We start from the raw sequence: 14,155 nt of genomic DNA, 5'->3' as shown, positions 1-14,155 counted from the left end.
TTTTGAATAACCCTTCTAGTTATGTAAAACATAAACTAGAACGACACTCATCGACGTCTCGACGTCGACCGATATGCCTCCGCCTCCATTATTACATCATGATAATACTTGTACCAAGTTTGATTTAAATCCATTCAGCTGTTCTCAAGTTATCACATTTTTACCTGACATGACCTCTGAGCACTTGACCCCAAAATTTAATCAATTCATGTCAACATCATTATACATACCTGCACCAAGTTTGCCTAAGATGCCTTCAGCCGTTCTCAAGTTATCGCAACCTTTCATTATCCTCAAAGTACAAGCTTTCAACGCTCACGTCCATCATTTGATGATCCTCAATGGGACAGCACATGGACATGCTCATACCTATGACAATTCTGCACACCTGCACCCTCTCCAGTCTTCCTTTTGTTATTTTTGCCATTTGTGTCAATCTTCACCTTCTCTTCAATCCTGCAGGATGTCCATCTAATCTTTGAGCCTCAATCTCTGCAGTAAAATAAAGAACAACTGCGTATATGCCAATAAAGGTTGAAAAACGAAATTGCATATTTAACGAAAGCAACTAAAAAGAAAACGGCACATTGCAAACAGACGTTTATTCATGTAATTTTGACAGCATCTCAAGCTGCAGGTACAACTCTAGCAATACCGTGTAAGAATCAAAAACAGAACATTTGCCCGATTCTCAGATAATTCTGCAATCCACCAATTTAACCATTCCGAGATCCTTCGCTTGCCATGTCAAACTTCCTGGGAAACCTTGCATGCAAATCAGAAAAAAACATATACCAAATCCATCACCAAAAGATTGCAAAGCTGTTTAATTGACAGGAAAGCACATCCTCACACCTCCGACCGCCGTCCCAAATCATGAAACCAAACACCAAAAAGTCCAACAATGATTCACATTCTCAGCTGGTTTAATGATGGCAGTGCTTGGATCATATGACAACAGAGCAAGGCGAGGAGGATCAGATCTACACCAGAACTATAATCCTACAAATAATTTACCACTTGTTAATCATCACTAAGATAGTTTGCTGCCAGTAAGCAAGATCATATTATGATAGATGGTAACAAGGTATAGCATTTCAAGTAGGATTTTGGCGCTTTCCGAGAAATGAAAATACACTGCAAAAATTATAATCTAAAGCATCTTTTATGGTGACTGTGACAGAGGGGGAAACCTTTTTGGGTAATCAGTCAAGGCGGCAAGTAAAATGCTCCGCTGCAAATCTGCAAAATCCTTACCGCTGCAAACCTCTAACCATTACCCAACCCCCCAAAAAATGAAAAGCACAATTTTTTTTATAGCGCTTTGATAAAAAAATAAATCGCCAGAAAACAACGAAAGCCTCATTCACATTTTAGTAAAATGTTAGAAATCTCAGGTAGAAATCAAATGGTCAATAGGAACTGCCTCGGCCTTGCGAGTCAAGACAACGTACCTTACGGCCCTTTTGCCACGCCAAATCATCCTCGAATAATTTAGACCAATTGTGGTGAAAACATATAAGCAGGTTGAACGAAAGAAAACCGTAATGCTTCATTCCCAGAGTATACACCATAAAACATGACAAATACATTTCTTAAATATTAATAAGGAACCATCATGCAGCAACTTGAAGTTGAAGCCCAACTGAACCCGTTCGGACGAGTGTCAACATATTCCCCAAAGCCAAATCTCGAGAGGGACTTGTTTGGGAAAAAAAAAAAAGGGCAGGACTCCAAACGCATTCTATGAAGCGGACTGCTGTCGGTAAAAATTTGGTGTTTTCGATCTTGGTGCAACATTTTTGTAGCTTTACTCTTCTTGATAATTGTTAAAATTGTTCAGATAATTTAGTGAATCTGCGTTTTGATACATCCGAAATAGGCCAATCAAAAATGAGCATCTTTTCCACACTTTAACAAAGGAACGAATTTTCTTGGACACACCCAAACACCTTTTGACTGCAAAACAAAACAACCCGGTCCTCTTACGCCCTCGACTCCACACCCCCAATAACATGCCTTAAAACACAATGTGAATGCCAGAAGAGCAAAGCCATGAGCAGGAAATACATAAGTGACAGGGAAGAGTGCAGAGGATGGCCAAATCCAGCAGTCATCAAAAGCAGGGGTGCACCAGCAAATGGAGCACGGAAGGCTTCCCCATAAATTCTGAACATTGGTCGAAACAAAATGCTATGTACAGCACAAGTATGACTTGGAAACTGGTCAGCAAAGCAGAATTTGCCACCCTGCAAGTACAAAAATTAATTTGTTGCTAAAAATGCAAACACAGTTAGCAGACTTGTATTTGGGTGACCGCGTTTTGTCCTCCTGTGCGTTTTTTGTTTTTTTTGTCAATGCAGAGTGCAGATGTTCACCTTCCTTCTGTCTCATCGGTTGCAAAATGGGAATGAGACCCATCGACAATCTCACATGGCATACTTACTTGTCCACTCTCTGGCCGCTTTATTGTACCTGGAATGTCAGAAAATGGTGGATGAGGAGAGTGGCCATGTGACTTGGACGTACAACAAACTGAACATAAACATACCAAACATAGCTCAGCCAAAAATAGAAATAAACACTTTGAACGCAGCCGGTGTTGGGCAGACAATTCAAACATTGTTCCGCGTTTTACCTGTACCAAAAAGAGAGTTTGGTTTATTGGTGACAATCGAACTTTGCACGCCAAATATGGAAAAAAAAAAGGAAAAACTTTGCTTCCTGGGCGGGATAATGTTAACTTTTCTTTCATCCTCACTCAGCAATATTGGAAATCGGATTCTGGAGTTAAACCCACGTCCCTATCATTCAGTAAGACACTGTAACCAGAGTTTACCTGACAGCAAATCCACAGCATTATTCTTCTTTTTTAGAACCAGTCAATTTTGAAGCTACCCACCTTCTTCTTCAACAGCTACAATTATTCCCATGTTCTGGTAGGGTTGGCCAGGGAAAGTTTGGCCAAGTCTTTCACAAACCAGCTGGCCAGGGCCGAGAGTTGCCTACGGTCAGGGCAGGATTTGTAATTTGTTCATGGTGCCAGAGATAGCTCGCTCACTATTCACGAAGGATACCATAGGATATTTAACCTCCACCAACTAATGCAGGCAGACGGAATGCCCAGTTGAACTTGCATCCAAGGGATGGCGAACACATTGTTGAATCACCCTACCTGTGAAACACTGGGATGGCAGTTTATAGATCAGGTTTCAAAACTAGGCTAGGCAGGTTAGAGGGGAGTGTGCATACCTCTAGTCTCGACCATCCTGTCAGCACAGGTCGTGTCTTAACGCACTGTTAATAAACAAACTGCGATTCCATGTTCTATTTATACATATAAAATGTATTTCGTTTGGCATCATGCATTCCTTCTGGTAGAATGTTGACCTGCGTGTGGGGCTTTTCAAATGCAGCGGCCGCCAGAAACGCAAGACAGGAAAAAGCACAAATGCAGACAGACACCACATATCGCATTATATAAGATAATTGCAGAAATGACCTCGTGGGGCCTACTTTGCATAGGAAAGGTTAGTTATCTCATGCATTAAATGTATTAGCATCAAGAAAAACAAGCGTTACGCCTAGGTCCCCCGTCGGTGAAGTGATGTGAGTTGACAAAGTGGAAGACACAGAAAACATGCTATGATATGATATTTCGCTCACAAGGTTCAGACATACATGGAGGCGGCCATCTTGGATTTTGACGTGGCGACCCAATTTTCAATAGCGTTCTTCCTTATGCCTAGATACACCCACACACCAGATTAGAAGTTGGTACTTCGCTTATTTTTCAAGATATTCATCTCACAAGCATCAGACATACATGGCGGCGGCCATCTTGGAATTTGACGTGGCGACCCAATTTTAAACAGCCTTCTTGCTTGTGCCTAGATACACCCACACACCAGATTAGAAGTTGGTACTTCGCTTATTTTTCGAGATATTTCGCTCACAAGGTTCAGACATATATATGGTGGCGGCCATCTTGGATTTTGACGTGGCGACCAAATTTCCAATAGCGCTCTTCCTTATGCCGAGATACACCTACACACCAAACTAGAAGTTGGTACTTCGCTTATTTTTCAAGATATTCATCTCGCAAGGTTCAGACATACATGGCGGCGGCCATCTTGGATTTTGACGTGGCGACCCAATTTTAAACAGCGTTCTTCCTTGTGCCTAGATACAGCCACACACCAGATTAGAAGTTGGTACTTCGCTTATTTTTCGAGATATTTCGCTCACAAGGTTCAGACATACATGGCGGCGGCCATCTTGGATTTTGACGTGGCGACCCAATTTTCAATAGCGTTCTTCCTTATGCCTGGATACACTCACACACCAGATTAGAAGTTGGTACTTCGCTTATTTTTCAAGATATTCATCTCACAAGGTTCAGACATACATGGCATCAGACATACATGGCGGCGGCCATCTTGGATTTTGATGTGGGTTGCACCCACACACCAAATTCGAATGCGGTCCTTCCCTTATGCACGCACGCACGCCCGCACGCAAACACGCACGCACACACGGACGGACGGACACACGGACGGACGGGAAAACCATAGTGCCCCTTTCGCTCCGCTGTGCGACGGGGGACAAAAAAAAAAAGAAGAACCATCTTTAGAGGCCATTTTTCCCTGCAAAGTGGGGGTTGGCCTTTTTTTGGGCACCGTGGTCCCCTTTTTTTGAACCAATGTTTTACGGTCGGATGCCCTTCCTGCCGCCAACCCTGATAGTCACGTCTTGCGACACACAGAGAATTACCAGCAAGCTGGTACTCAATTTGCCGACCTCGGAAGGATGACAGACTGAGTCAACCCCCCCTGGCATTAATTCAGCGCTCGACCGGGATTCGAGCCCAGGATCCGAGGATCCCAAGCTGGCACCCCAACCGCGAAGCCAACACCAGACATAAGCATGAGATAATTTTAATTGTGAAATTAGACACGCATCATCTACGTAGAAAGATGTCATCTACCTACCCCAATGTTTTAGCTAAAACCACTAACCCTGGAAACCCTTTGTTAATGCTTGCCTTTGCAATTTGTTATGCTTTTAAATTGTCCTGGTAGGCCATCGGATGCAAGTTTGGGCAAGAAATGTCGAGGCGCCACACGGGCCCTCAGGAGTGTCTGTGTCACCAGTTGGTGGGAAATGCCTTGACCCATAAAACTGGGCCACAGACCAAGATAGGCTGAAGAGGGAGGGGCTAAATGTGCTCGGGCAGAGGGTGAGTGTGGGCTTTACAAAGGCGGGTGCAGCACGGTGGAAGAGAAGCCTGGAACCTTGCCTGGTGGAGCTGCGTGGAAGTACTGTGGGGTTTACCCCCTTAACGACCCCCTAAAGGTGCCGTCTACACCACGCCCACCTTCACCATAATCATCAAGCCACACCCACCCCTCATCTTAGGTCGGGAACGGATTTCAGCAAGTTGGCTCAATCCTGCTCATGCCTCAAGGTCCAGTGGCGTCTCGCCAAAGTAGCTTCTGCCTTGTCCATCCTTGTGGAATGACTGGGCCCATTTAGTTAGATAAAGGAAGGAATTTCTGTCCATTCCTCGATTTGTGAGCACGTATACAGCAAGGGTTGAGAGATGTGTATAACTGATTGTTGTAATTCCTGCTCAGTGTTACCGATTTCATTATAAAATTACTTGGTCTCCGGGTGAATTTGGGTGGTGCTGATAGCAGTTGCAATTGTGCTCATCAGTTAAAGAACAATTGGATAAGGGTGGTTAGCACCCATAACACGGCCGTGCACCGAGGGACTCCGCTCGGTCGTTGTCAGAATACGATTTGAAAATCCCAGCTAAACATGAAAATATATACTGCCACATTAACACAATCAGCCAAGGAGAGCGAAATATACGAAAAAAGGGATAAAGCATGCTTTCGCTTACTTGTCCCTATCATTTTTGTAGATACGCGCGATCTCTGGCACCAGGGGGTCATCTGGGTTGGGATCACAGAGCAGCGAGCAGATAGACAGCAGCACTGTAGGAACAAATAAAAGCATGATCATGGTTTCACTTTATGCACGTCACAATTTCATAAAAGCCGGAAATAAAACATCTCTGATGTCCAAGGGAAGATGCAAAACCACCCGAATTGCAAAAAGACAAAACTCAAAAAAGGTAATTCCATCGTTGGACATTTGCAAATTATAGGCTGGGATTAACACTTGCCTCAAACTGTCCACCTTCAATACAGGAGTACCAGATTAGTATTTAAGCCCATAGGCCTCGACACTCCATTTGCATGCATGCAGATTTTACATTGCAAAAATATATGCCAAAGTCAACATCAGGTTTTCTTTCCAAATTATGGATTACAAAATCCTGGCAACAGTATAATCTTAGAATCAATATGCAGAGATCTCAATATTAATTTGTTAAACCACAGGTATCAAACAAATGCTTTATTAGGTTGCTGATGGGACATTAACACAAACTTACTCATGAAACAAAACATGAGCGAGCAAAGCAATATGTTGATGGTGCAAGGTACATGTGTGACAAAGACTCAAGATAAAATGAAATTCATAAATACTAGCAACGGTACCCGCCCTATGGGCGGGGCTTCAATTGGGAAGCCCAAATGAAAAGGAAAAATATCAGAAATTGAAGCCTTTTTTTATTTTAAACGATTCATATAAACATCCGTTGAATCATATCACACGCAAATCTTCAAAATCTAAACAGTACATGACACCCATTTTGAAAAAAGATTGAATTCTGCAAAACGGAAGCGGCCGCAACACGTCTTTCTCAGTCGCACGTTTATGTGTGAAGAGTGCGCGCCGAATCTAACACGGAAGCGGCCGCTTCACCTGTTTCTCAGTCGCTTTGCACACGCTGCCATGTTACTTCGGAGCCGCACTTTATATAGGAAAAGTTCGTCAGGAGTCGATCTACTCTCTCCTGGTACGTAGAATAAACAGTATTTGTAGAATTTCAACAAAAGCCACATCACTGTTCATTAATCGGTAAATATTATTCCATAGTGTTTGGAAAAACTGGAAAAACAATATAGCCTATTTTACTCCCAGGGTTCCCAGGAATACCCACCCAAACTATCGTTGCGATTGGTTGAGCCGCTTTTGCGGTACCTTCGAACGTACGGACGGACGGACATTTGGTGAATTATAGTAAGATTAATTGGAGTTGAGACAAATGTGTTTTTTTTTTTGTAATCAACAGGGAGGATTTTCTTCACTTATTGACACATTAAAAATATAGTTCAGGAACATGTGGACAGACAATGAGCCAACATATGCAACAACATATCTGTCCCTGTTAAAGAGTGGGGTATTTATTGCTTGGATGCTAAACTAACACACAGAATGGGTCAGCAGGCTAGTGCACTAGGTAGTAGTATCTTACTATAATTCACCAAATGTCCGCCTGTCTGTCTGTCTGTCTGTCTGTCCGTCCGTTCGTTCGTCCGTCCGTCCATTCGTAGGTACCATAAAAACTGCTGAACCGATCGCAACAATATTTTGGGTGGATAATCCTGGGATCTCCAGGAGTAAAATAGGCTATTTAGTTTTCCCAATTTCAGCCTTGGTCTCCAGCATGCTCAGGTTTGGACTCCCGCATAACATTCGCGTTCGCATAACGTTCATTGTGACGATGTTGTTTTCCCGGGTGCCACACAAACGGCTGCACCGATCGCTGCACAGCTGCACCGACCGAACTCGGTGACCTCCGACAAAGACCTTTTACAAGGACACGGGTTGAATCCCTGTTTGAGAGAATTCCATCCTCCTTGCTCCCCGCCATCACGGCCGTCTCTCCAACTTACAATCCCACGAGACATGCGGAAAGGACGACCAAAACCAATATAAACATCATCAAACATCATTCGTATATAAACATCATTAAAAGTAAATAATGACCTCGGCCAAAGTGCAAACAACATTTAATCTCCACATGAGAGAATTCCACATAGCTATTTGGGCGGTGAATACGCTAACAGATCGCTGTCTCCATCAATCTCGCCAAGGCCGTAACACCTATCGACTCAAAATCCTTTTAACTGTTGATTTGGTAGTTTTTACAATGAAGGAAACATTAACAATGTTGTTAAAAGTTTATTTTGTGATTAATTGGAGTTATGTTGTTTGGAATGAAAAAAGAAATATCGAGTTCAAGTGAATGACGACATGCCGTGATGGTTTCTACTTTCTGAACGTGAACTTCGCGGATCGCAATATGCAGATTCGTCATGGTCTCACGATCGATGTTTCTATATGTGAACGTACCTGTTTGTTTGCGAACGGGTACGTTTTTCATGGAAGTCATTCACGAACTTGCTGTCCATGTCTGACGTGCGACTGAAGGTGCCACAGGAATGTGGAATTTATTGGTTTCGTGCTTTAGCATTCGCCGTATCTGCATTGCCTGTTTGCTTCTGGCCTCCCACCCGTGCGAAGCACGGGTATCTCCCTAGTAATAGGTAATCCAGGACAGCGCTGCTGTGTAGTAGGTAGTAGTGTAATAGATAATCCAGGACAGCGCTGTTGATTGGCGACCTGAATGGCGCAAATTATTCAAGATGGTACTGGCTCTGCCAGGTGGGCAGCGGTTCAGAAGAGAGGTACAGCTCGGTAGTTGGAACGTGGGATCAATGGGGGAGGAGGGAGGGGAGGGACAGTGGTTGCAGGTGTCGTCAGTGGTGTTGTCAAGTCTATGTTTATAGTATAAAACTTGTGGGTGGTGTCCACAGCGAAGACATGAACACGATCAGACCTGGAGAGTAGTTTCTGTGTCATCAATGGGTCGGGATTTTGTGCCCAAGATACTGTTTGGGCTCAGGTTGTTTATTGCTTTTGTGGTGATGTGGATGTGGATGTTTTTTTGTAGTTTCCATTGTTTGGTGTGGGGATGTTACGAAGGATGTCACTTTAGTGTCATTGTGGTGTAGTTCTAATGTGTCTAAGAGCCTGTGGGTGGTTGTACAATGTACATGTAGTGGCATGGGTGATTGGGTTTGGCATTTGGAAGTAGGAAGTAGTGAAGGCAGTTGGTGAAAAAAATGAAGTTTTGAAGAGGATAGAGAAGGACAAGGATAGAGGAAGGCAGCCGGATATGGGGTTGCTGCACCTGCATTGGCAGAAGAAGAAAACAGCAAGGAGAGCTGTGGACATGGCAAGGACACGTGAGATGATATTCGAGCTGTGCACAAGCGAGTTGATGGCATCCAGTCCAGTTGCAGCGTCAGTCAAGGGTTGCCAGAAACTTTTCCACCTTCTCAGGTGCAAAAGACACAGAATCCAGGATTTGATACGCAAGAGGTGGTGCACAACAAGTTGGAAGAGGATGGTGGGAAGAAGATTATTTATAAACTGGCTCTCGTGACACTGATGAGGATAGCAAGGACATGAAGGGTAAGGGGGAGGGAGGAGGGGATCAAAGATGGTGGCGGGAGACGAGAGACAGAGAGAGGGAGAGGGAGCAGCATTGATGGTGTGGGAAGGATATTTAAAATAGCTATTGAACTGGGAAGGAAGTAACGGGGAGCTGGAGCTACCAAGTTATGTGGAGGATAAAGTGGAGGTGGTGGAGGTGTGGATGGTATTGAAGAGGATGAAGAAGGGAAGAGCACTAGGCAGAAATGAGGTGTGTGTAGAGATGATGATTGCAGCAGTCGGAGTCAGTTGGACAAAGAGGCTGTTGAACATACGTATGAGAAGATTAAATCCTGGAGGATTAGAGGACAGGAAAACTGTGCCGATATAGAAGGGGAAATGCGATGTTCATGATCCGAGGAAGTACAGGGGCTTTACGCTCCCAAAGTCCTGTCATGAAGGTGCTGGAGAAGATTCTGGACAGGAGGATAAGGAAGAGTGTGGAGATGGAGATCAGAGAGGAGCAGCAGGGGTTTGAAAAGGGGAGGGTGATGACGGATGGGATGTTCACGTTGAGACAGCTGGTGGAGAAGAGGTTGGAGATGCAAGGTGAAATGGTTGGATGTGCAGCCCAGAAGCAGAAGCTATGTTGGTGGAAGGGATGTACAAGGGAGTGAATGGAAGAGTTTTGGTTGGTCCCAGGATGTCTGGAGTTCAATGCTCGGGATTTGCATGTACACATGGTTTATACACGTTTGGCTGTGGTTGTGGTTTTGCTTTGGCATATTTACTTTTGTTTTGCACATCAAATGCTGCGTGTTGTATGCACACATTCTTTTTATGCATTATATACATGTTTTATGCACCCACACGCAAAGAAATTAAAAATAAAAATAAAACACGCAAAAACAAACAAACAAACAAAAAAAACACGCAAATGTTTAAAAAAAAAACACAAACACAAACACAAACGCACATACACACACACACACATATACACACATATACACACACACACACACACACACACACACACACACACACACACACACACACACACACACACACACACACACACACACACACACACACACACACGCACACACACACACACACACGGCAATCGTTGAAAATGAAGACGTCATGCTCACGTACGATCTGATTCCATTGAGTGTGAACATAGAAAACAAAGCATTGCGTCCGGACATTGTACTCAAACAAAACAAAACAAACAAACAGGACAAACAAAAACAAACACAAAACAAACACACAACACAACACAACACAAACAAACACAACACAAACAGAACAAAAAGGAAGAAAAGACAGCATTGCTGATTGAGATATCAGTACAAAGCGATTTTGGCCGAAACAATGCAGAAATCAAGAAAATGACCAAATACCAGGACCTAAAAAAATTAGGTCAAGAGATCTTGGAAGCTGAAGAGCATCGAAATTGCACCAGTGATCATTGAAGCACCAACAACGAAGAAGAACCTCACTGATTTTGAAAACCATCCCCAGGAATATTACCACAAATGAACGACAACTGGAGGCAATCCGGGGTTCGGTGACGATCCTGAAAAGAGCCCTTGGAACAAAACTCTGAAAAGTTGAACAGTTTTGTCCATGAACTGTGATCCCTTACTGAAGAGGAAATGGACACTTTAGGCCCTGGGAGGATTCTGTTCCACCTCCTGAAACCGCAAATGGAGATAACAACTAACGACACGACACACACACCTTTATACATATTAGATTGTGTGTTCAAAAAAAAAAAGAAGCAGGGAGTAAAGCAGGTATTTACATCTTCTGCAAAAAAGCCATCTCCGAGTCTGATGATTCTGTTTAGCCATGGGGCTTAAAAATCCCAGAGTGGAGGTGAGGGGAGGGAGGGGTCATTTTCTCGTCGCCAAAAGTCGTTTAATATCACACTTCAGGTAGCTTCAAAGGCGCAGGCACTACAAAGCAATAAAACAAGCGTTACGCCTAGGTCCCCCGTCGGTGAAGTGATGTGGGTTGACAAAGAGGAAGACGCAAGGCGGCCATCTTGGATTTTGACGTGGCGACCCAATTTTCAATAGCGTTCTTCCTTATGCGTAGATACACCCACACCAGATTAGAAGTTAGTAGTTCGTTTATTTTTCAAGATATTTCATCCACAAGGGTCAGACATATTGTTACGGACACGGCTAAAGATGTTGCTTGACCGAGCGGAATGGCCGCCGTGTTCGCACAGTTTACCCGATTACCCCCAACTCACCCGATTCCACTCGAACGTTGGCCAAATCGCGCTACGCTAAATCAATGATGGAAAGGACACAACGACTGGGATAGATGAAACGACGCAAGGGGTACAGTTCTCAAGACCTCCGGAGGAGGATATAATTAGTGGTGAAGAAAAGGGGTAGATTACAAGGTAGAGTGAGGTAAAAGACACAGAAGAGATAGGCACTTAGATACAATCTTATCTATTCCCCGACAGACCACAGACAAACGGAACAAGACTGACTTACACAGGGATTGATGGCAGGGAAGGACAGGTAGTCGATAGCACAAGGTGCACCTTGGCTCGGGGACAGGATCAAGCACGGTCCAATAGATCCAGGGAGGCCTCACAGCGCTCGGAGGTGGCGTCTCTCTTGCTTCAAGCTCAGCGCGCATCTGACGTCACCTCTCTCTTCCTGCGCATGCTCAGCGGGGAGTCACACGCCCTCGGCTCGTTGGCTCCGCCCCAGATGGGATCGGTCCGCCGCTTCTATTGGGTGCGGGGGTTACCGGGCTCCGCCCTTGACGAGGAGCTGACAGCGAGCCCCTACTTGGTAACCCCGTCGAGCACATGCTCGATGGCGGCTCGTTGGAAAGGCATGGTGCCCTCCCAACACCCCCTACCAACCAAGCCGGAGTGAGGACGCGCACTCCCCGCGCCGCCGCCGTTGTTGTTGTTGTTGTTGAACCGTGAGGAAGAGCTGCGGGGAGGTATTGGGAGGTCCTAAACTTCCTAACGGTGCCATACAATCACATTCTGGTGCAACGAAGAGTCAGAATTAATGGAAACGAGTCCTTAACTGACATAGACTAAGAATAACTAGCAAGATGTCCTATAGTTGTCTACGTGAGATGCGGTGGACCTGGATGCGACATTTAATGGGGGAAATAGGGGGAGGTCGGGTCTACAGAGTGTTGTTTACAGAAAATGGGACTAGGGAATGGGGGGATTGGGGATAGTTGGGAAGTATTGAGGAAATAGGGGAATATTTACAAGCGGATATGGATGGATGTAAATCCCATATCCGCAACAATATACAGACTTGGCATTTAATATGGATTTTTTTTTTTTTTCTTGACTTGGGTTTACTTTCTTAACTCAGTATATCAATCTGGTGAGTTTCTTTTACACTTTGTTGATTTATTTGTTAAAAGAACTATGTCACTGATTGTCTGTCGCAGCAAGAAGTCAACAACAGGATTATATCACAGGTGGCGTGACAAGATGTATGGACAGGTGCATTTGACGATTGGCTTCAGTCGGGTATACAAGGGTTGTTGCGTTCTGTATTAGTGGAAAACAACTGCTGCACGTCTCCAAAAGTTATTGCCCCTTCCTCTGGAGATGGTCCGTCAACTCGACAATGCTGTTTGTCATGGAGTGGTGGCTTTACGAAATTACGGCATGAAACAGTGTGCTATTGCTCGGCAGTATGGCATCACTCAAGGTCAGGTGTCAAAGATCCTGAAACGAAATGCTCAGAGGGGTGTCCCTACTCCAATACCGAGGCCAGGACGTCCCCGCAAAACCACAAGGAGGGATGATCGCCAGCTGCACCGGTTAGTCCGCAATGGCCGTACCAAGTCAGCTAATCGGCTTAGGGCTGAGTGGCAGAAACTGACAAATGTGCCTGTATCCAGAAGGCTAGTCAACCAACGACTGGTTCAAGCAGGCTATCGTGCCAGGCGTCCCCTGAGAAAGCCACGCCTGACCAGACAACACACCCAGCGCCGATTGCAGTGGGCCAGAGAGCACCGTCAATGGCAGCGAGGACACTGGAATCACGTGATCTTCAGTGACGAGTCTAGATTTCTGGTCTGTCGTCAAGATGGCCGCGTCCGAGTGCGCAGACAAGTGCATGGAGCCTCCAACAAAGATTGTATAGTGCCAAGAGTCCAAGCTGGAAGTGGTGGGGTGACCGTTTGGGCTGCTTTTTATGCAGGGGGAAAAACTGACCTGGTTGTTCTGAATGGAAACCTGAACCAGTTCAAGCACAGGGCCATTCTGGAAGAAACATTGCTTCCATTTGCTCGTGCAGCCTTTCGAGGAAACTTTGTCTTCCAAGATGACAATCCGCCTCATCGTGCTCGCATGATGCAACACTTTCTTGCTGACCGTGGTGTAGAGCATATGGAGTGGCCTGCCATGTCCCCGGATATGAATCCGATAGAGAATTTGTGGGCAGAATTAACGCGTCAAATCGACCACTTGGACCAGCAGCCGACCTCTGTGCGTGAATTGCAGCAGGCTATTGTCACTGCATGGCAAGCGATTCCTGTCCAAACCTTGGCAAATCTCGTGAACAGCATGCCTCAACGTGTCCGTGCTCTCCTGAATGCTCGTGGGGGTTACACGAAGTACTGAACTGTAATTTTACTGTCCGTAATCCCAGTCGTAATTTAACTTTTGTTTTTGTTTAAAAAAAATTTGGCTAATGTGCCAAGGTGTTTGTCGTTAAAGGCGGCAAAAAGGGTTGGCGTCAGGAAGGGCATCCGGCCGTAAAACATTGTTTCAAATAGGGGACCGAAA

General features: G+C 44.9%; 1 protein-coding gene across 2 annotated transcripts in view; it reads right to left on the bottom strand.

Moving 5' to 3' along the window:
• Nucleotides 1-585: 585 nt before the first annotated feature.
• The window catches only part of UBE2D3 (ubiquitin conjugating enzyme E2 D3), a 78,046-nt gene continuing 64,476 nt past the window's right edge, over nucleotides 586-14,155 (bottom strand). For both annotated transcript variants that reach the window (XM_068111920.2, XM_078775481.1), the window contains 2 exons: nucleotides 5,909-6,002; nucleotides 586-2,475 (listed from right to left, as the gene is read on the bottom strand). In XM_068111920.2, the coding sequence (XP_067968021.1) occupies nucleotides 2,430-2,475; nucleotides 5,909-6,002 (140 nt within the window). In that variant the 3' untranslated portion in view covers nucleotides 586-2,429. The remainder of the gene's footprint in view (nucleotides 2,476-5,908; nucleotides 6,003-14,155) is intronic.

Source organism: Myxine glutinosa, chromosome 4, assembly GCF_964187855.1.
Source record: "Myxine glutinosa chromosome 4, kmMyxGlut1.1, whole genome shotgun sequence".
NCBI classification, from domain to species: Eukaryota; Metazoa; Chordata; class Myxini; order Myxiniformes; family Myxinidae; genus Myxine; species Myxine glutinosa.
This window is presented reverse-complemented; position numbering and strand designations above follow the sequence as displayed.